The 23,831-nt window shown below is 44.8% G+C and overlaps 2 protein-coding genes across 4 annotated transcripts in view; both read right to left on the bottom strand.

The window, feature by feature from the left end:
- The window catches only part of OC90 (otoconin 90), a 33,593-nt gene extending 28,659 nt beyond the window's left edge, over window positions 1–4,934 (bottom strand). For 2 of the 3 annotated variants that reach the window (XM_081012660.1, XM_081012662.1), the window contains exons 1-3: window positions 4,721–4,934; window positions 3,313–3,380; window positions 983–1,048 (exon numbers count right to left, since the gene is read on the bottom strand). In XM_081012660.1, the coding sequence (XP_080868786.1) occupies window positions 983–1,048; window positions 3,313–3,361 (115 nt within the window). In that variant the 5' untranslated portion in view covers window positions 3,362–3,380; window positions 4,721–4,934. The other variant, XM_081012661.1, reaches the window with a different exon arrangement.
- Window positions 4,935–11,101: 6,167 nt separating this feature from the next.
- HHLA1 (HHLA1 neighbor of OC90) overlaps window positions 11,102–23,831 on the bottom strand; it is a 38,720-nt gene continuing 25,990 nt past the window's right edge. The window contains exons 16-18 of the mRNA XM_081012668.1: window positions 14,885–15,035; window positions 14,307–14,389; window positions 11,102–11,466 (exon numbers count right to left, since the gene is read on the bottom strand). Of these exons, the coding sequence (XP_080868794.1) occupies window positions 11,423–11,466; window positions 14,307–14,389; window positions 14,885–15,035 (278 nt within the window). The 3' untranslated portion in view covers window positions 11,102–11,422. The remainder of the gene's footprint in view (window positions 11,467–14,306; window positions 14,390–14,884; window positions 15,036–23,831) is intronic.

The raw sequence follows: 23,831 nt of genomic DNA, 5'->3' as shown, positions 1-23,831 counted from the left end.
GACCGAGCAACAGGAGCTCACCCTGTCGTGGGGATTTGAACCGCCGACCTTCCAATCGGCAAGCCCTAGGCTCAGTGGATTACACCACAGCGCCACCCTCATAGGTTCCACTAAATCCCCATCCCTCAGAAACTGCTGAAGGCAATTCTCACTGGGACAAACTGGTTGTCTGAATCCATTCTTAAACTTCACCTCTTGTAAGCAAACAATTCAGCCCTTTCAGGTAAGGGGCAATAGTTTAGCGGCAGCGCATACTTTGCATGCAGATGGTCCAAGAAGTTCAGTCTTATGCCTGCGGTATCCCTAGTCCTACATCTACGGTATCTCCAGTTAAGAAGATCCCAGAGGGCAACAGAGCTGGAAACACAGCTGGCCCATGGCCCATGCCACTCAGGTGGCAGAAATGCAAGAGGCAGCACTCGACCCGCCTGACCCTTTGCGTCCATCGCTGAGATGGAGGCGTTCCAGCGTGAAACATTGCCGCTCGTCTTCCCTGCCCCTGGAGGAGAAGCCAAGCAAGCAGCAAGACTTTGAGGAGCTCTCTGGCTCCTTTAAGTTCAGCAAGAGCTAGGGAACAGCAGGAGCAAAAGAAGTGGAGCACGGCAGAGGGGTAGGAGGTGCCAATTTCCATTTTGCCCCAGGTGGCGAAATAGGCTGGGCCGCCTTTGGTTGGGAGAAACCCCTGCCTGCAGTGGAACTTGGTCCATTAAGAGAAAATGGGGCACTGCCCCAGCAACCTCAGTGAGCCCTCACCTGGTCCATGCCTACCTGCCTTCTTGTACACAGCCTGTCATTGATGCCACCTGCTGCTGGTCTCCCTGGCAACTGCCCTACCCATTGGACACCAGCCATCACAGCCTGCCTGAGACCTGGAGTAGCTATTGCCAGTTTAGGCAGCAATACTTGGCCAAGGTGGACATGCAATGCCCCATATTCAGAGGTTCTGTGGCTCCTGGACAGATACAGAACAAGAGCTTCTTACTTAGATCTCTTTCTGCTGCGTGCGGAAGATCCATTGGAATTGCTGGTGTCTCTGATCCTTGACCTCCTGTCTCACCAGTTCCATTCAGAAGGATCACAAATTAAAACAGAAAGATTAATCAATAGAGTGCCTGAAGCCAATTTTCGTCAACTCATTTGTTGGTCTCCATTGCAATATCCAAAGCGCATCTCTTACTTGCTCTCCTCTCCTCTATATCTGTTGGTTGACTTCAAACATTTACCTTTGCTAGTTATATATTAAACATTCACCGAAATGAAATTCAAGATGAACTTAAAATGTGTAAGTGTGTTGTGTACCCAGGACCAGGTTGCATATGAAGATCTGAAGGCATATGTATCCGACAGATAATAATAACCCCAGCCATCTGTTGTGGAGACTTCAAAGTCAGTTCTTTCTGAAATCGGTGGGAATTATCTGCACATCAGGGACACTAAGATCAAATTTCCAGGTTCAATTTTCGCCTTACTCCAACCAGCTTCACTGAAATGGGGGGGGGGGGGAGAGAGATGAGTCTGTAAAACATCACCTTACCCAGAAATTTGGATGGGTGTGAAAAAGTACAGGGAGGAAGGATCTTCTCAGAGGAAGAATTATTTATAACGTAATCAACATTTACAAAAATATTTGATTCACTTTAATTTAAGGGGGGGGGGACTACACTTGTGTTTTTTGTAGGATTTTAGTACATTTTGTGTAGACTTTTAACTTGGTTTAGCAGCTCCGTATAGCTGTGAGAAATTTTCCATTCACTGTGATGGTGGGACACTCTCTGAAGTGAACCCTCTACTGACGTGAATAGAGACTTCTTCTCTTACACAACTTCTGTATAGCAGAAAATACACAGGCCATTGTAATACGTAGGGCTATTCCCAAAAGTTAGAAGGAACTGATACATCTCTCAGCAGCCGATGCACTGATCTGATAATTAAAAAAAAAAAATCTAATTATGTTTGATACACAATTATTTTATTTTACTGTTTGGCTGACAGCTTGATCTTTGTGTTCTACTCAGATAGAGGTGGGTTTTACTGACTTCATCTAGGCCTACTTATGAATACGTCTGCAGAGGATTGCAACCTTGTCATGTGTTCATCACCTGTTGGCATCCACCTGTCTCAAGAGACAATGGAGTGAGCCTCCAGGGGCAATAATAATAATAATAATAATAATAATAATAATAATAATAATTTATTTGTACCCCACTCTTCTGGCTGGGGTTCCCCCAGCCACTCTGGGCGGCTTCCAACAAAGATTAAAAATACATTAGAATGTCACATATTAAAAACTTCCCTGAACTTCCCTTCTAAATGTTAGGCAGTTGTTTATCTCTTTGACATCTGGTGGGAGGGCATTCCACAGGGTGGGCACCACTACCAAGAAGGCCCTCTGCCTGGTTCCCTGTCGCTTTGCTTCTCGCAGTGAGGGAACCGCCAGAAGGACCTCGGAGCTGGACCTCAGTGTCCAGGCAGAATGATGGGGGTGGAGACGCTCCTTCAGGTATACTGGGCCGAGGCCGTTTAAGGTCAGGGGTGAAGTCTAACAGCTGTGTTAGCAGTACTGAAGTGACCTCCCTGGGATGCAAGCCTGGGCAGTGTGCATGGAGGTCCTGGGCTGCCCAAACGACAAGACCCCCTCTTGGCCTCATTGATGTGGTCCAAAGAAAAGCAGAGCAAGACGTTTGGCACCAGCTTGGCTGCAGGAGTTGCCAGAAGCAGGCATACAAGGTGCCATCCAACCATATTAGGGACTCTGCTCTGGATTTGTGTAGGGCAGTGTTCCCCAGCCTTGGGCCTCCAGCTGTTTTTGGACTACAACTCCCATCATCCCTCGCTAGCAAGACCAGTGGTCAAGGATGATGGGAATTGTAGTCCAAAAACAGCTGGAGGCCCAAGGTTGGGGAACACTGGGGTAGGGTTTCCTCCTTAGCCCTTTCTTCTCCCAGAGATGTCCCACAAGTTAGTGGAGATTTAGGATCAGAGTTGTATGTACCTATATGTGTTTTATCATCATCATCATCATCATCATCATCATCATCATCAGTTCTTACTATAGAGCAGCCTTCTCTAACCTTGGGTCCCCAGATGTTGTAATGGTATTCCGAATGTTCCAGCTCCCATAATCCCCATTAAACATGGCCAATGTCCATGGATAAAGGAACATGCAACCTGACCAAATCTGTGGATACAAGGCTGGGAAGTTCTGCTGTAAGAGCCTATAGGGTAAACAGTTCTCGAGGCATGCTTGATGCAAAACGTCCATACAGAATGATGACTAGAGCTTGAGAAACAGGAACATTATTTTCCACTTACCACCACTATGCAATACCATCAACATATTCACCAGGAGAATAACCATCATTGTTTTTCAGGAATCTTGCCTGGTGAATTAAGTAAAATGTTAGACCGGGCGTGCGTATTTCCTTTGAAGGTAATACAATATAGCTGCCCCATTGAAAAGCCATCAGATTATTTATGTCTCCTCAGTTCATTCCACTATTCAACGACAAAAGAGAATATTAGTCCCTGAAAGTGTTTCAGCATAGGAGCCTAAGAAGTGGCAACGGTGATGCAACAGTCAGCTTGTCTGTGGAAATAATTGCTCACACAAGGAGAGAATAAAAACACTTAGAGCTTTTCTGTTCATGAAAAGGAAAAAAAAGGCTATAAAGATTTTTTTTAAAAAAAATCAAATAGTGTGAAAAAGATAGTGGGTGGGACACACAGGGGCAGAATTTCAAATTTCAGCAGACCTCTTGAGATCAACCAATCTCTTATCTACAATTGCTACCTCAAGAATCTCCAAGGTAGGGTTGCTATAGACGGAATACAGCAGTAGGAAGCAATGTCTGGGAAAATCCGGACATAAGGCAACCCATTTCAGAAGAATTTCCTAAAAGAAATACGTAGCTCAAAAGCTCAACAACTTTGTCAGAAGGATTTTCACTTTCTGAAATATGGCAACCCTACTCCAAGGGCCCATCCAATTCAAAAAACCCAAAACAGTTTTGTGACTACATCAACCACCTTCTTCCACATCAACCCTTGCTTGGATCCCTGACCCTCCTTCTGAGTTTTCATCACACATAGGATCATGCTGTACACATGATTAGACTCTAAATCACACCTTCTGCCTCAAAGACAAAGTGCAATGCAAATCAGGGATGGAGGAGAAATTCGATTCAGATCGCATTGAAAGGCAAACCAACCTAACCTTATGAACTGAAACACAACCATCCCTTTGAAATTCTCACTTCTCCAAATACAGTTCTCCAAACAAATAAATGCAGAAGCAGTACATATACATATATAGTGAAAATGCCACGCCAAATGCATGATATGAGGGGAAATTGCCTTACAAAAATGTGCAAATTAGGAGAGTTTTGTACTAAAATGCTGGCAATTTCCATGAAGACATAATAATAATAATAATAATTGCAAAGTGAAATGTGGAGAACTAGCAACTGGAAAAATGAGACACTGAAATCGATAGACCTGACCATCACTGAAGTGCAATCCTACACATGATTTTTTGGAAGAAGTTATCTCACTGGGTTCAACTGGACTAATTCAAGTCCGCATGCTGAGGACGGCTGCCTTGTCCCCTTATGGCCACTGGAGTTTTCATCCTTCCAAGTCAACTGCTTTAAGATCAGGGTGCCAGTTCAGATCCGCTCATCATCGCGTAAGATCCCCTTCCAGCCAAAAGCGCACGACTTACCTCGAGGGATATTGCTCTAAAGGAGATGGGAAGGAGGAAATGGCCTTTAAAGAAGGTTAGGGCTTAGTGATTTATACTTGCTTGGCTATCCCCCCTCACCCATGTGACCACGTTCTTCGTCAACCCCACTTTAAGCTTTCTCAATCGGCCCTTTCATGAGGTTTGTGCAGGTCACAATGCTCGCCGCGGCGAGGTTTAACATTATAGATCATTTATATACTTGGGGCTATATTAAATAGGCCTTCTCTCCAGGGGACTGCGAGTTGCCGGAATAATACAGGCCCTGTTGTAATTAAACAACAATTGCCCCTCTGTTATCCCTCTCCTGCTGAGTCACGTGACGGTGGCGGTAAGAACTTAATAAGAGACAATGTTCCATGTTGAGAGACAGGTGAAAATCTCGACTGATTTGGAGCCCCTGGTTTCTCCAAGTGTTGAAAAGGACAGAGAGTGTTAGAAAAAAACATTAAAGGGTCTTTAGGGTGTGTGAGTCAGAGGCAGGCAGATGATAGATGATAGATGATAGATACCTGTAGATAGATAGAGAGAGAGAGAGAGAGAGAGAGAGAGAGAGAGAGAGAGATGATCGATAGAGAGATAGATAGATAGATAGATGATAGATAGATAGATAGATAGATAGATAGATAGATAGATAGATAATAGATAGATTAGATGATAGATGATGATGATGATGATGATGATAGATAGATAGATAGATGATAGATAGAGAGATAGAGAGATAGATAGAGAGATAGAGAGATAGAGAGATAGAGAGATAGGCACACATACACACGTATGAAAAAATTGCCCCACTTTTTTTTAGAACAGGAAATCAAAGTGGATTGCAGGTTTTTTAAAAGAAAAAATAAATGATAATCAAAAGAGCATAAACAGAATGCTACAAAGAAAAGTCAAAAAGCTTTCTTGAAGAGCCAAGTCTTCGTCAAATGCCAGGAGGCAAGGGAAGGTGGTGGGTGGGGCGAGCAGGCGAAAGTGTGACAAAGAGCCACAACCAAAAAGGCCCAGCAATTCATCTCCACCGACCTGCAACACATCTCCTTTTTAAAAACTCATCTTTCCAACAAAGGCAGGGAGCACAGAGCTTCTGGCGTGCTGCAGCAGGTGCCACAACTATGAAGTCCAAGGGAAGGCAAGAGCGGTTGGAGGCAGATTTTTGTGTCACACAGGGCGCCACTTAAATTTGATACGCCACTGTCCGCCACTGTTTCCACTCCCATTCCACCCCTGCACTGTGAGATTCACTGCACCAGCAAAAGAGAGACCTTGGTTGGAAGCCCCTTGTTGGAGGACTTCCTAGGCATCGCTAGTTATGCAGAGCAGGGTCCTTTTGGTTGTGGCACCAAAACTGTGGAGCTCCCTCTCCTGGGAGGCTCAGTTTGCTGCTTTCCTGTTGTGCTTCTGCCATTTTAATAATAATAATAATAATAATAATAATAATAATAATAATAATAATTTATTTATACCCCACCCACCTGGCTGGGTTTCCCCAGCCACTCTGGGCAGCTTCCAACAGAACACTAAAATACAATAACCTATTAAACATTAAAAGCTTCCTTAAACAGGATGTCTTCTAAACGTCTGGTAGTTGTTTATGTCTTTGACATCTGGTGGGAGGGCGTTCCACAGGGTGGGTGCCACTACCGAGAAGGCCCTCTGCCTGGTTCCCTGTAACTTGGCTTCTTGCAGCGAGGGAACCACCAGAAGGCCCTCGGCGCTGGACCTCAGTGTCCGGGCAGAATGATGGGGGTGGAGACGCTTCTTCAGGTACACTGGACCGAGGCCGTTTAGGGCTTTAAAGGTCAGCACCAACACTTTGAATTGTGCTTGGAAACGTACTGGGAGCCAGTGTAGGTCTTTCAAGACCAGTGTTATATGGTCTCAGTGGCCGCTCCCAGTCACCAGTCTAGCTGCCGCATTCTGGATTAGTTGTAGTTTCTGGGTCACCTTCAAAGGTAGCCCCACATAGAGCGCATTGCAGCAGTCCAAGCGAGAGATAACTAGAGCATGCACCATTCTGGCGAGACAGTCTGTGGGCAGACAGGGTCTCAGCCTGTGTACCAGATGGAGCTGGTAAACAGCTGCCCTGGACACAGAATTGACCTGCGCATTTGGCTACAGCACAGGAGGGGGACCAGAAGCCCTGCACGTTTGCTAAACGACAAGTTCTATCACCTCTGACCATTGGCCACGCTGCTTGGGACTGATGGGAGTTGGCGGCCAGCCCCATCGGGAAGGCCCCATGTTCCCTGACCCTGGTGATGCTATTTCACTAGGACTGGCATATTGTTATTTGCTAATTTAAATCCTACTCTCCTGCTCATAGATCGCTTTTTTAAAACACTTTGAATTCTTTTGCTCCAGTCACCTTTGTGACTAATGCATCTCATCTCTTCCTATGTGTTCCTGAGACATTATTCTTCATTTTTTTTTAATTAACTGTTATTAGCTACTTTGTGCATCCTCAGAATGGAAAAGTGGGATATGCATTTTAAATAAACAGGCAGAAATATTCAAGGAGCACTTGGAGCTCCTGGGCGGGAAGATATAATTGCAAAGGAGCAGGGGGAAATAATGTTCAATTGATCTCCTTAGCAGGAGAATCTAGACTCTCTCACAACATTCTGCGAAGGCAAGCTGGAAACTGAGCAGATAGGTCCTATCCACATCATACGTTTGACGGACTTCTAAAGTATATTTAAATCAGTAATCAGAAATCAAGAAGACCAAGACTTCAATAAGGGATGGGGGAAATTTATAATTTATGGGATTGGAATAACACTTGTAATGCAACAATGAACTATGGACATAATGGAGATATAAAAATTTGGATAAATATAAAAGATGCAGAAGGAAAGGATTAAGGAAAGGCCTCGGTCCAGTATACCTGAAGGAGCGTCTCCACCCCCATCGTTCTGCCTGGACACTGAGGTCCAGCGCCGAGGGCCTTCTGGCGGTTCCCTCACTGTGAGAAGCCAAGTTACAGGGAACCAGGCAGAGGGCCTTCTCGGTGGTGGCACCAGCCCTGTGGAACGCCCTCCCACCAGATGTCAAAGAGAAAAACAACTACCAGACTTTTAGAAGACATCTGAAGGCAGCCCTGTTTAGGGAAACTTATAATGTTTAATAGACTATTGTATTTTAATACTCTGTTGGAAGCCGCCCAGAGTGGCTGGGTAAACCCAGCCAGATTGGCAGGGTATAAATAATAAATTATTATTATTATTATTATTATTATTATTATTATTATCAATTAAGATCCACAAAAGGGAGGAGGCAAGTCCAAGGGGTTCTTTGGAATCTTGATTTTATACATTATGTTACTATGTGAATGTAAATATTGATTTGGAAAATTAAATAAATAAATTTATTTTTAAAATAAAAAATTAAAGTATATTTAAGTCACACGGCTTCCCCCAAAGAACCTTGGGAGCTGTAGTTCATCCCCTCATGAAGCTACAATTTTTAGCACCTGTGACAAACTATCATTCCCAGCATTCTTCGGTGAAAGCTGTGGGCTTTAGAAGTACTTTAAAAGTTTAGTGTGGGTGTGCTGTCCCTATGCAAGATCGCCAGCATGCTGAAGTGATTAGAGGGCTTGTCTGGGGCTGGGTAGACCCGGGTTCAAATTGCTACTCTGCCATAGCACCTTTCATGTGTGATTTGCACGTAGAAGGCATATCTGGGAGCACACTCCTGGCCCCACCCCTGTATTAGGCACATTCCCTGCCATTGCTCTAAGGTAATGTGGCCAAGCGGTCTAAGACACTGGATTTAGGCGCCAGTCTCTCCAGAGTCGTGGGTTTGAATCCAATGGGATACGATGGGATATCAGCTCCGCCCAAGGCATGGCGGATAACAGCAACAACCGAGGGAAAGAAACACATAACATCTTACAAGGACAGGAAGAAACACCACAGACAGAATAATTGCCACACACAGGAAGAACAAGGATATCGTTTGAGTGCCTCACTTGTAACTTTATAAATCATTCAATGTGTCAACACAAATAAAAGTTATTAATATTGCAGTTGTTGTATAAGGGATTATCATTATGACTGGAACGTAATGGAAATCAGTAAGATTTTGGAACGCAGAAATTAAGCAAATAATCAATTCATCCAATCTAGCATGCAGAGGGGGGGCACTTTATCTAAATTATAGAATTCGGTATTTGAACGATTGGTATCAATGATTGTATTATAAATTGATATTGTTATAATGAGGCTATTATTGGATTGTAATTGAAAACTAATAAAAATTATTATTAAAAAAGAAAAGGGAAAAAGAATCTCACCACTGTCAAGTGTCCTTTCGGCTCAGCCAGTAGAGCATGAGACATTTAATTTTAGGGTCATCGGTTCACGTTGGGCAAAAGGGGCTGGACTAAAGGATCCCCTTCCAACTCTATTATCTATCATCTAGAACCTTCTAGACCATCCTTGATACTCTTCTTGTTCTGGACTGCAACTCCAACCATCCCAGACCACCAGTCATTCTGGCTGGGTCTGATGTAAATTATAGTCCCAAACTTCTTGAGATCATTATGTTGAGGAAAGCTGCTCCAGACATCTACATGTTAACATGGTTGACTGCAAGTACATCAGACAAGGGTAGTGCACTTTTCTCATCTTGAGGGCCACATTTCCTTCTGGACAATCTTCCAGGGGCCAGTGGTAGGCGGAGCCAGAGGCAAGAGTCAGTGGAGCAACAAATGCAAATGTCACCTGTGCACAATAGGGGCATTTTTGCACACAAACACATACATATGCACCTGTCTGTTCTCTGTCTGGGCAAGCAAGCAGTGTTAGACTTCTCAGAATGTTGCAATGCAGTGTGCAAGTACAGCGGTACCTCAGGTTACAGACGCTACAGGTTACAGACGCTTCAGGTTACAGACTCCGCTAACCCAAAAATAGTACCTCGGGTTAAGAACTTTGCTTCAGGATGAGAACAGAAATCATGCTCCGGTGGCGCAGCGGCAGTGGGAGGCCCCATTGGCTAAAGTGGTACCTCAGGTTAAGAATAGTTTCAGGTTAGGAACGGACCTCCAGAACGAATTAAGTTCTTAACCCGTGGTACCACTGTATGTATATATATCAGGGGAGGAAGTCAGCATTAAAATGCACAGATCCATAAAAACAGCATGCAAAGGTGGGACTGGTGACGTAGCAGAAAATTGCTTGCAAACAATGTGTGTTTTAGTTCCTCTTAGGATGAAGGAGCTGGAGGTGAAATGAGAGGTCACAACAGCCCTGAAACTCTCAGATTCCTCTCCTTCTGTCAGCTCTCCTGTACCTGTCTGAGATGTGCATGGGGAAAGTCTGCTCAGGTAGCCGGCCTCCTTTCTCCTATGCAGTAGCTCATGAAGTGATTCTCTAGGAATGAGATCAACAGCTTGAGTCCTTTGGGTACATGGGTGGGCAATGCATTTCAAGCATGACATAAACTTGCTTAGGAAACAGGTTTCCAACCAAGCTGATATCTCGTCCAGTATTAAATGAGAAGCCACCAGTCTCCCTGCCCCCAATCCCATGCTCTGTGGCCTGTGAAAATCTACACTTTCTCCATTGTGGAGTTGATACAGAGCCCTAACTCCGCCCCCTCGCTCAAAACAGTTGGGCCTGCTTGTCTAGCACCACCTAGAGGTACAGTGGTGTGTCTGCTAATGCCATATTTAGGATGTAGAAGATCAAGCCTATCCATTCTTAAGGAAATCAGCCCTGAGTGCTCACTGGAAGGACAGATCCTGAAGCTGAGGCTCCAAGACTTTGGCCACCTCACGAGAAGAGAAGACTCCCTGGAAAAGACCCTGATGTTGGGAAAGATGGAGGGCACAAGGAGAAGGGCACGACAGAGGACGAGATGGTTGGACAGTGTTCTCGAAGCTACCAGCAGGAGTTTGAACAAACTGCGGGAGGCAGTGGAAGACAAGAGTGCCTGGCGTGCTCTGGTCCATGGGGTCATGAAGAATTGGACACAACTAAACAACTAAACAACGGCAACAAGAAGTTTTATCTGCAATTGCCCATTCACACCGCAAGTCACATTTAAATCTCATAGTCCCAGAGAGGGTCATAACTCAGTGGCAGAGCATGGAATGGTTCCAGATTCAATCACTGGTATCTCCAGGCAGACCTGAGGATATCTCCTGTCTGAAACCCTCGAGAGCTCACTGGACCAATGGTCTACTCATTGTTAAAGCAGGTTCTTTGTATACTGCACATGATATGAAACAGCAATAGGTTTCACATCAATTCAGTTAAATATATGCCATTTCATAATAAAAAAAAGTTCTCCAAGATTTTATCACAATCTAATTCTTGCACATATTTTTATTCAGAGCTGGTTTACCACAGTTAACAACCCTCAACATGCACCCGCAACAATACTAATGATGACACTTTATGAAGTACAATGTACAAAAAAAAATCATTTAAGTTTAGTTTCATGCTTGAGTTCCACCTCCTATTATTACAGTTCATTTAATCAGTGCTTGGAATGGAAAATATTCTACCCTACTACAGGGAAAAACTCATTCTCCTCTCTTCTTCTTCTTCTTCTTCTTCTTCTTCTTCTTCTTCTTCTTCTTCATACCCGGCAGTGATTTCTTGCGCTGGATAATGGGATGAAGTCTAAGAGTTTGTGTGAGTCTTCTTCTTAGCAATGACTCCTCTTTGGGCTTTAAATAGCTCTGCAAATGCTTGCAAGGCATTTTTGCTTTAAAGCTGAAAAAGCAAAAGAGGAAGCTCTTAACAATCTTAGAATCATAGAAATGTAGAGTCGGAAGGAACCCAAAGGTTCATCTGATCCAGTCCCCTGCAATGCTGGAATCACAGCTGAAGAATCCCTTACAGATAGTGATCCAACCTCTGCTTAAAAACCTCCAAGGAAGGAGACACCATCACCTGTTGTGAGAGTCTGTTCCACAGTTGAACAGCTCCTACTATTAGAAAGTGTGGGATGTGAAACACAAGAGCAGTCAAGTACAACATTCCTAGAGTGAACATGTTTACACATGGGGAGGAATGTTTGTCCAGCCAGCAGGTAAACTTCCTGTTTCCTTCTGGGCTGGGGCAGACTTCCTCTGCATGTGACCAGAGGTGGGCGTGGCCTCACCTGTGCAGGTAACAAATGCATAGGACTGGCCACCATCTCTCTCTCTATGACTACATTTGTCGAAGAAGCAACATCTGCTTAGCCAAAGATGCTCTCTTGGCCTCCAGCCTTCACCCAAGAGAGGACAAAGGGACTGTCTCCTTATGAGATAGTTTCCAGGTGTATGTAACTTTTCTAAGCTAAGTCTGCCTTCTGGGATCCGATTGTGAACAGAATGTGAGTAAAATCTTTTTATACTTTTATAGAAGACCGTGTCATGTCTTATCTTTTATGGGGGAATAAGGGGGAAATACCAGAACAGTTATTGTAGAGGCTTTAGCGAGCCTGAGCAAACGCATCCGCTGAGAGTTTAAAAAAGGGGAATGTTACTCTGCTAAATTGTGAACTTGTTTACACAAGTTGGAAAGGCCATAATCAAACAATATATCCTCTCCTGCATCCCTGAACATTCCCACAGAAAGTTCTTCCTAATGTTTAGTTGGAATTTCCTTTCTTGAAACTTGAATCCATTGGTTTGAGTCCTACCCTCTGGAGCAGCAGAAAGCCAGGTTGTTCCATCTTCCATGTGACGGCCCTTCAGATAATGGAAGATCGCTCTCATATCACCTCTCAGTCTTCTCTTATTTGCACATATTTAATATATAGCAATAGTTCACACTCCCAAAATTGTAGCTTTGATGGCACCCTTAAAAAAAGAATCCTCTGATTCCACCCACTACCCTCCTTTGGTTCTACCTCCTGAGTGCCTTGAGCATGTGCAAAGTGCAATATTCCATATGGCAGGGGTCTACCACTCATAAGCAATCACTTAGGAAGGTGAGGAGCTAAATGAGCTTGTCTGTGCTTCCTCTTTGTGCGCCACCCATGCACCCCTCCTTCCTTCCATCCTTTCACCCAGAGGTTAGGGACAGCAAGCTGGGCTGGAGGAAGAGAAGCTTGGGAACCAAAAGATGGGGAAGGCCATAGCTCTATGATACAGCTTCTGCCTTGCAGGCAGAATGCCCCAGGTTCAGTTCCCAGCATCCCCAGGAAGGTCTGCAAGAAAGTCCTCCATGAAACCCTGAAGAACCACAACCAGTATACAGTGCTGAGCTAGATGGTCTGACTCAGTGCAAGGCAGCTTCATTTGTCCCTGTGAGCAATAGTCCCCCACTTCAAGGATGGAGTGATGGACTGTCAAGGCTGCAGATAAAGTTACCTAAGTAAAGTCAGCTGGGAGCAAGCCACTCTGAAAACATTCTGTGCAAAAGCACAAAGTATTGTATTCTTGTCATCCATTTCTGAATAGCCTTTCAAATCAGTGTCAAGGCTATTTATGAACATACCGTAACAACAATCAAAACCAATTTTAAAACAATACCCAAAAAGGGGCGGATACAGGTTTTTTAAACAATACAAAATGAATGCCTAATGAAGTGGCTGGGGAAACCCAGCCAGATGGGTGGGGTATAAATAATAAAATTATTCTTATTATTACACCAAGATGGAAAAACCTGTCAAAATAAAAAATGTCTTCAGTAGTTTCCAGAAAGTACAGGTAGTGGACACCTGTATGATCTCAACAGAGATGCTGTTCCACAAAGCAGGGGAAGTCACAGTGAAAGTCCTGTTTTGAGTTGCTGTGGAGCAGGCTTCTGATGTTTTAGGGACTTCAAGAAGTGAAGTATAAGCCCTACTGGGTCTATGATGGTTTCTTAAGTAACCTGGTGCTGTAAAGGGCCTTGTATGTTAATATCAGAACACTGAACTTGACCTGGTAGCAGGTTGGCAGCCAGTGTAGCTCCCACAGACAAGGTGTTATTTGCTGGTGGTAGTTGGTGGCACAGGTAGGCTAGCCAGCATGTTCTACACTAGCTGCAGTCTCTGGACCAACTTCAAGGGTAGTCTCACTTAGTGCACATTGCAGTAATCCAGGCTTGAGGTTACCAGTGTGTGGACAGCTGTGATCAAGATATCCTGTCCTGTAATCACAGAAGGGTAGTGGGAAAGGAGATAGATTTTGTCCAAGGGAAAGGGAGGCAAGCCTAGGCAATTCAAGTTTTGGGTGCCTGCAAGCTCTCCTGCAATCTTATGAAAAAGGAGGAAATCTGGGTTCAATTTGCAGCTGGGAAAAGAGCTGAACACCAGGTCTACTTGTTTGTTGAAAACTATTGTCTGCTGCCTAGTCCAAGGTCTACCCATGGCTACTAGCCAGTAGACCCATTAGGATGGACCTGGATTAAGTTAGTCTCACTGATGTCCCACTGAAGGTCATTGTGGAAAAACTAGTCATGGCTAACCATATCCTATTGATTTAGTCTTAATATTAATGCAATTAATTTAGTCTTAATATTTTCCATTGTCCATTTCAAGGCCACATCCCCAAAACCCTGCGAGCCAGATGAGAATTTGTCCCATTATATTTGAGAAAGAAAACATTATGAAACACCATTGAGGAATATCTACTTACTCCTTGAATGGGCAGCCCTCTTGACTTTTTCACAGATGTATGTTGCATTCTTCAAGAACCAGGAATAGTTTTCAACACAGTACCTAAAAAATTTAACCAGAATCACAAGATCAATACAATATTGATTAGAATAAGATCTGATCATCTAGTCATTCCACAATTACACAGAACCACCACACAAACTCATGGCAGGGTCAAAAGAACAAAGGCAGCAGCAACTACAACATTGGAGATGCACTCCATGACTTTTCAGTCATAAAATGTGAGTTTGGTATTTCCAGTCAGTGAGTGGCAAGACATGAATCTTGGGGCAATCCAGTACCAGGAAAAACCTGGACTGTATCATCTTTTATAGCTAACCTTGGCTATGGGACAATACAGTCCAAGCTTAGAACTCTTGAGGAAGCGGGCAGAGGGACCTCTATATCCAACAGAATCCAGCATTCTGTGTGTTGAAAACTCTTTGCTATAATTGTATAGGTCTGAACTTCCTCATGCAAACTCAGTGTTCTCAATTATCCTTCTCTGTCCCCCATATTTAGGATAAAAACAAAAGTCAGACCGGTTCTACCTTTTACCTCATAGCTTCATCTCTTGAGTAGCTTCTGTCCCTTGCACAGAGGCACTGCTGGAAAAATTTGCACAGCTCCATCACACAAGGGTTTATCTTCTGAGCCGTGATGTACGGTGTAGTCATGGAGGTGCCTTTCTTCATTGCCTGCGGACATCCTACAAGGGAGAAGATAATCTCCAAGTAGACTTTGACAGTAGCTCCATATGTTTGGCATGTCAGAGGCACAGGAATAAGACACTTGCTAAACTCCTGAATAGGGCAGCCAAAAGGATCAAGGCGCTGGGGTAATTCTCTACAGTGGGAAAGTTGCAATGTTTGGGGCTTTTTAGGTTAGAAAAAAAGATAAGTAAGACTGTGGGGCATGAGAAAGGTGTATAAAATTAGGAAAGGTTTGGAGAAACTGGATCAGGAGAGTTTCCCTCCCGCTCCCACCCTGTGAGAACCTGGGATCATCCAATGAAGGCAAAAGGTGGGACAACTCTTCACACAGCTCATAGTGGAAATTTGCTCCCACTAGAGGTGATGATGGTCACCAACTTGGAGGCCTTCCCACAAGGATTAGGCAAATGCATGCAGGAGAAGACTATCAGTGGCTACCAGCTCTGATGGCTATCTGCAGCCTCCACTGTCAGAGATGGTATGATTCTGAATACCAATAAACCTAGGGAGAGAGCTATTGCACTCGTGTCTGCTTTCTGTAGGGATCTGGCTGGCCACAGTGGGGACAGAATGTTGAACTAGGCGTAGAGTCATCAACAAAGCTCTTTTGGCCCTCCAATGATTTTCTTTGCTCCCGTCACCTATGTTTAAAAAAGCGGGGGGTGGAGGAGGCAAGGTGCAGAGCCAAGTGTAGCATGGCTTCAGTGGTCAGCCTCTTCTCCTCATTTTCCTGCCACTACATCATCCTGGCAGTGGTGGGGTCAGAGGATTCTGATGAAAATGGAAAAAGAAGCCAGAATTGCTGAAGTTCACACATCCACCTGAGATTTAGAACAGAAATCAGCCAAGCATTATCAATATAGTGGAACCTTGGTTTTTGAACATAATCCATTCCAGAAGACCATTCGACTTATGGAACGTTCAAAAACCGAGGGTCAATGGGCGGTTGGTGAGAGCCTGTGTGGTGTAGTGGTTAAGAGCGATATACTCGTAATCTGGGGAACCGGGTTTGCGTCTCCGCTCCTCCACATGCAGCTGCTGGCTGACCTTGGGCTAGTCACACTTCTCTGAAGTCTCTCAGCCCCACTCACCTCACAGAGTGTTTGTTGTGGGGGAGGAAGGGAAAGGAGAATGTTAGCCGCTTTGAGACTTCTTTGGGTAGTGATAAAGCAGGATATCAAATCCAAACTCTTCCAAAAAAAAAAATCAATGGGTGGTTGGCAAAATCCATTGAAAAAATGGAAAAACACGCAGCAGAAGCCATTCAACTTCCAAGGAGCATTCAAAAACAGAAGCAATTACTTCTGGGGTTTTGGTGTTTGGGTTCCAAATCGTTCGTCAACGGAGACATTCAAGAACCGAGGTTCCACTATATTCATTCACGATGTTGTTGCTGTTTTTAAGCCTACAGATGAAACTGAATTATCTTTTTAAACAGTGTTTTGACATTTCTTTACATTGTGTAAAGCTTCCTTTACGTGTGTAATCTACGCAACTTACATTAAATAATGGAATATGAGACAAATGGTATAGTATTTTGCAGAAACCAAACTGCAGCGAAATGGAAACAGTGCTGACTGTGTTGAATACAAGTGGAACAGAAATCGCTGCCTTTTTGCATTTCTAGCTGATGCTGCCTGTTTATCTCAGTCCAAAGGGGATCACTTACCAGTGGTTCATGATTTTCAGGGGGCACAAGCGAGTCCTGCTAACCAATGCAGAAAAATAGCCATACTTAATATACTTGTGTTTGTCTAAAGCCTGGTGCAGCCAATCCTATAGGGACGCTTGTGGTTATTGGAGCTGCCTTGGCCAGGCATTTGAAATCAGGGCTCAGCTGTACATCATTTTTGCAAGCTCTCTTAGCCGTAATCTCTTTGGACAAGGTAATTGAAACTCTCCCCACCCACCCAATGCCTTGCATTCCTTATGGCTTTGGTTGTGTTATACGATAGGAGAGGTTATGGAGGTTACCCTTAGAGTAATGAAGCTCTGTTGACATACACCTCAGTTGTCGGAGCCCGTCGTGAATTTAATAAAAAGTGGCATTCGTTGATGGCAGAGAACTAAAGCTGCTGTCGTCTTCAAAGAGATAGGCACAAAACTACCTTAAGAACTGGGTGAGCTAGCGAGCAAAATGGAATCCTGTCTTTTTAAAGTCACCCTGGCCTCTAACCTACTCATTTTCCTGCCCAGAGTTACCCCCACCAGCCCCAAAGTACAGCATGTGGTCTTGCAGCGGTCATTATCTCGTTTCCAAACTTACCTCCCAGGTTTGTCGCAAAGATCTAATGAGAGACAGGGTGAACTGAGCTTCTTGGAGCAGAAATGGGATGGTGGGTGGTGGAATGGCGATCCAAAAGGCTAGATAACCCAGTAGGAGAGATTAGTGCCGCTGCCTTGATCCCATGATTGAGGGGGCCTGAGGCCATGAGACAACAGCACAGCCTGCAGCCATGCCAGGAACCATGCCTTCAGAACCGTTTGTCCAGTTTTATGGAACTCCCTTCCATCATCATCAGCATCATTTTATTTGTATGTCGCCTTTCCATAGTTAAAACAGTGTTCAAGGCGGCTTACAACATGACAAGATTTACATAATTACCAACATAACAAAAGTCATAAACAATAAATAAAGGTAAAGGGACCCCTAACCGTTAGGTCCAGTCACAGACGACTCTGGGGTTGCGCCGCTCATCTCGCTTTATTGGCCGAGGGAGCCAGCGTACAGCTTCCGGGTCATGTGGCCAGCATGACTAAGCCGCTTCTGGAGAACCAGAGCAGCGCACGGAAACACCATTTACCTTCCCGCCGGAGTGGTACCTATTTATCTACTTGCACTTTGACGTGCTTTTGAACTGCTAGGTGGGCAGGAGCTGGGACTGAATAACAGGAACTCGCCCCGTTGTGGGGATTCGAACCGCCGACCTTCTGATTGGCAAGCCCTAGGCTCTGTGGTTTAACCCACAGCACCACCCACGTCCAATAAATAAAAATAAATAAAGCACATCAAAAGGTACACAACCAAATGGAAAACAATTTCCACATAAAACATAAAAACTACAACTAAAAGTACAACATTAATATCAATAACAATATAAAATGACATAGATAAAAAATAAAAACAATATTAAAGAAGCCCTCTCTGTCGAGCAGCAGCAGCAGCAGCAGCAGTCCTTTCTGGAGCCTGTCAGGCCCCACCCCAAGCCCAGTGGAGAGAGGCAGGGCAATCATTCCAGCTGAGGACAGACAGACCCCATCCCTGTTGAACTTCTGGCACCTACTGAAGACTGTTCCACCAGGCGTTATAATTGAAGTCCATTTTTATAGTTGGGACTGTTTATTTGTGGGGTTTTTTTTACCTCTTCTTTATTGCATTTCTTATACGCTTTAGAGACAATCATAGTTAAAGCCGGATATAAATGGCTTAAATAAATAAAACATTCACGAGCACATACATGAACAGTTTTATTGACAGTTTCATAGGCTGAAAGTGATTTGCCCATAACTTGCAAACTGCCTTGGGTCTATCTTGGTAATTGGGTGGCACGTCATGGGCAAGTGACAGAATTCAGAATATAACATATTTATTCATTTTCTTACATATATATCCCACTTCCCATCTACCATGGAGCCCAAGCAGCATACATGTGGTTCCCAGGTGGTCTGCCTGGGCACTGACCAGACTGAGATCTTCAGCAAACGGGTGGTCCATAGTGTCTTCAAACTATACCTTGGGATCCTAGAGGCCATTCTCTATAGTCCCAGTCTCTATCTACATAGGACAAAAATGACTGGTTCAATTTTATTATAATATGAATGAATCAAAAGAATATGATGGATGCAATCTCATTATCTCCTTCTGTAAAATGATTCCTTTGGGATGATGGCTTGGGAGGTGAGGCTTTATTCAGTCTTGAGCAGTGATCTGAAGCCCAGAGAGCCTTTTCATTTTCATTTATTTACTCAAGAGTGTTAGCTTTCTTTGAAAACTTTAGAAGCATCTCCATTGGCAAAGGGAGGAGACTTGCAGCTTCATCACATGGCAGGTACCAACTCTGTCCCACCATCTCATTATGTCCCTGTAGAGAAACCAGAGATAATGGATCATTTTTCATTTTAAGGTGAAGAGGATGTTCTTCAAAGCTGAGAATGTTCACATACACATTTACCTTCTTCCAGGGACAGCAGCCTCATTCTTCTCAGAAGTATCCACCCCTCCGTCACCTGCCTGAAAGAAATAGTTGTGTCCCAGTGAACAAAATATATGCTTTAAGTGGACGAAAGCCAAAAGGAGCAAGGGAAAAGTAGAGAAGACAATGGATTACCTTGCTATCATTTCCAGACATGAAGGAGAAAGTCTTTTCAATCCATGCTTTCGTTTCCCAGAAGACTTAAGACCGACATTCTGCTTAGAATAGAAGTTGCAAAGATGGCATGTTGACAGCCTGCAATGGTAACTCACTCTGGATTCCTGTTATCCCATTGTTTGCTGCGGTGGTATGTATTTTTGTGTTTCTATATTGTAAGCCACCCTGCGACCCTTGGATGAAGGTCAATATAGAAATACAGTCGTACCTCAAGTTACGTTACCTTCGGGTAATGTAATTGTGAGTTGCGAACACGGCAAACCAGGAAATGTATACTTCCTGGTTTCGCTTTGTGCATGCGCAGAAGTGCTCTATTACGCCATACACGTGTGCGGAAGCGGTACCTCTGGATACGGACCCCCAGAACAAATTGAGTTTGTATCCAGAAGGTCCATCGTATAGTATAGAAGGACAGTATAGTAAATCAAATTTACATGTTCCTGTCAGTAGCCATTTTGCTTTGGGCAGCCTGTGGTGGGCTGCTTTTGCTGTCCTCACTTCAAAATGATAAGGAGTGGCTCCACATCAGCAAGTGTGCCATGAAACATAAAAAGCAGCTTTATACCAGGGTAGGGACCATGCTTCAGTCCAAGGCCCACCTTCCTTTGTGGAGAACCTTCCAGAAACCACACGCCTGTGGTGGTCAAGGCCAAAGGCAAAAGTGTGTGGAGCAATGGGTGCCACTCTTACTTTTATTCAATGGGCATAAAAGTAAGAGTGCCAGGCAAAAGTACTTGCACAGAACAAGGCAAATGTACTTGAGGTGGGCACAGAACAGGGTCGGTGAAAGTTGTGCCCCGAGGAGAGAATTTTAGAGGCCCAAGGTCTACATTTGGCCCACCCTCACACACCTTCCAGCTGCCACGAAAATACTGGGATCATCACAAAAACCCTTACGCTGTCATGGCTTTCCACCTTTCCACACAGAGTTCCAAATGCCCCAGGGACCTTCCCTTCTGCACAGCGTTTCAATGTGTTACTAGAAGGCTAGATCTGTATGTCAGAAGGACACACATTTCTCCCTTCCCACCGCTCACTCAATATGGTGCCACTTCCTGTTCTTGTGAAAACAAGATCTGGGGCACACGAACACGCCTAAGAAAGTTGGTCACTGTTTTCCTCAGTTGGTCAGTTTCCCACAAAGAAAGTGGTGTGTACGGGAGCAAAGGGGCAGGGCCTGCCCATGAGGCTGGTGCCATGGCTCCAAGGGTTCGCAGGCGCTGAAGAGCAGCCATTGCACTTGCTTGACTCTGGCTTGTTTCGTTCAGCAGCTGGGTCTGCGTTCCTGCCACAGCCTCTGAGGAAGAGGTGTGCAGGGGGACAGCGACACTGATGTCGAATGTGTCTCTATTTTCATCTGAGGAATGTTGGAGGGCATGCCCTTGCTTTATACCAAGGCAAAGAAAGCACAGCTCCATCCATCTAGCCCAGTAGTTTGTTCTCTGACTGATAATGACTCAGGGGTAGCCAAGATGACCGCAATTCCCATCATACCTGACCATTGGCCATGCTGGCTGGGCCTGACAGGAGCTGGAGTCCAACAATATCCTGAGGGCACCAAAATTGGCTACCCCTGCTCCAGGGTGTCAAGCAGGAAGGTGTTTGCCCAGTCCTGCTACATGGAGGTCCTTATGAATGGAGATGCCTGGGATTGAACCTGGAACCTTCTACATGCCAATCATGCACCATGCCACCAACCTACAATTTGATGAAGTGACCTGTACCTTTGGTTTTGTTGGTTTTTTCCACCAGCCGTCTATTCTGCTCAAAAGCAGACTGCAGAGAAACACGAGAGAAGCAAACCTGGCGATACGCTTGAGCCATTTGCTTCTTTCCGCTCATGCCTCCAAACCCCCGCAGTCCAAGAAACGAGTCTCATGCTACAGTTCAACTACCCACGGGCTCAGTACTCAAATAACAATGTAATTGCATTTCTAACATTCAATCATCATTTAAAAATATATATATGCGGGCACAACCAAGCCAAATCCAGCATTCTGAAGAACCACATATTCCAGTGGGAAGTTCAAAACACATGCTTCCTTTCTCCCCATTCAACTCCATGAGGTTGCCCTTGCAATCCTATACCCAACCTTACTGGCACCTAGAGGGGCTTCCACACAGCAGTTTATTGTGGGCGCACTGCTAGTCGATCCTGCAGATATTTTTTGTGTGTGCAGCATTCAGAAGACGTCGTCCTCGCCAAAAATGGTGCCCCACACAATTGCCTTATTTAATCTGGGTTTACTGTTTCCACAGCATGCAACTCACAGAGGAGGTACCCCAGTCTTCATTCATTGATATAGGTGTCAACAGCCTACGGACCACCCTGCAGGACTCTGCTGTGCTATTACTCAAGGAGAGATTAAGACTAAGAATAAGAATTTTAAATGATGTTGTTGATGATGATGATGATTGGACCCATTTGAGTGGACCATTTTAAGATTGCTCTGTTAATAAAGGTAAAGGGACCCCTGACCATTGGGTCCAGTTGTGACCGACTCTGAGGTTGCGGCGCTCATCTCGTTTTACTGGCGGTGTACAGCTTCTGGGTCATGTGGCCAGCATGACTAAGCTGCTTCTGGGGAACCAGAGCAGCGCACGGAAACGCCGTTTACCTTCCCACTGGAGGGGTACCTATTTATCTACTTGCACTTTGATGTGCTTTTGAATTGCTAGGTGGGCAGGAGCTGGGACGGCGCTCTCCCCGTCGCGGGGATTCGAACCGCCGACCTTCTGATCGGCAAGTCCTAGGCTCTGTGGTTTAACCCACAGTGCCACCTGCGTCCAATAAATAAAAATAAATAAAATAAATAAATAAAAATAAATATAAAAGGATAAAAATAAAAATAAATAAATAAATAAATAAAAATATAAAAGGATGTCACATAGAGGAGGGAGAAAGGTTGTTTTCTGCTGCTCCAGAGAAGCGGACACGGAGCAATGGATCCAAACTACAAGAAAGAAGATTCCACCTAAACATTAGGAAGAACTTCCTGACAGTAAGAGCTGTTCGACAGTGGAATTTGCTGCCAAGGAGTGTGGTGGAGTCTCTTTCTTTGGAGGTCTTTAAGCAGAAGCTTGACAACCATATGTCAGGAGTGCTCTGATGGTGTTTCCTGCTTGGCAGGGGGTTGGACTCGATGGCCCTTGTGGTCTCTTCCAACTCTATGATTCTATGATTCTATGAAAACACATCAAAAGGTACACAACCAAGGAGCAGGGACCGAGCAACGGGAGCTCACCCCGTCATGGGGATTCGAACCGCCGACCTTCTGATCGGCAAGTCTTAGCAATTTTGGTTGGGTAGCCTCTACATGGGATACATCAGCCTCACCGCTTGAATTTCTGCTTGCTCTGCAGGCATTAATGTCAAAGGAGGGTGCCCAGGGTGGAGGATGTGTGTAGAGACAGCTCTTCAGAGATGGATCGAGTTAAAGTTCACTCAGTGGATTGAAACAGAATCTCCCTCCTTAAGGGTTTGGGCTTGTGCACAACACTGCAGCCCATTGTGACGAAAAGATGGCCCAGAGGGAAGATCCAGCCAAAGGGGACACCTCTGGGATACCTTCTCCGGGGAATGTGAGCTTCAGTGTTCAGCTGATGCAAGAATGCAGTTGGAGAAGCTCCTCTCCTTTTTCAAGCAAGGGAACACAGCCCATGGATTTAATTGAGGCAAGATTCTCCAGATGCTTTTGCTTATCAGCTTCCCCTGTCTTTCCTGGACAGATCTTGCTGGATACAGAGCAATAGTGGCTTGCCGCCAGTCACTACACATGGTAGTGGTGGGTGGCGGCAGAGGCAAAAGGGGGTGGGGAAAATGTAAATTCTACCTGTGTGCAGTGAGCTAGTTTCTCCGCACCCCCACCTCTACCTTCCAACCATGCAAGTAATCACCAGCAAGGGGGGTGCAGGGTTCTCCTGGAATTCCCAGACATGTCCTCTTTTGGGAGTCCTACATGCCCACCCGGGGGGAATTTTTACATCTCAAAGCAAATCTCCTGGCTCTGGGTCTGGCTATTTTTTTAAAAAAAATATTATTTATACCCCACCCATCTGGCTGGGCTTCCCCAGCCACTCTGGGTGGCCACCAACAAAATATTAAAATACATCAAGCATTAAAAGCTTCCCTAAACAGGGCTGCCTTCAGATGTCTTCTAAAAGTCTGGTAGTTGTTGTTCTCTTTGACAACTGGTGGGAGGGCGTTCCACAGGGCGGGTGCCACTACCGAGAAGGCCCTCTGCCTGGTTCCCTCTAACTTGGCTTCCCGCAGTGTGGGAATTGCCAGAGGGCGCTCAGCGCTGGACCTCAGTGTCTGGGCAGAACGATCAGGGTGGAGATGCTCCTTCAGATATACTGGACCGACTGGCTATCATGTGATTGCCCCCAAAAAAGCTCAACAAATTTTTGTGTCTGGATTTT

This window comes from Podarcis pityusensis (assembly GCF_964106645.2).
Source record: "Podarcis pityusensis genome assembly, chromosome: 7".
In the NCBI taxonomy this organism is placed as follows: domain Eukaryota; kingdom Metazoa; phylum Chordata; class Lepidosauria; order Squamata; family Lacertidae; genus Podarcis; species Podarcis pityusensis.
The sequence above is the reverse complement of the archived record's forward strand: the minus strand, read 5'-3'. Positions and strand labels throughout refer to the sequence as shown.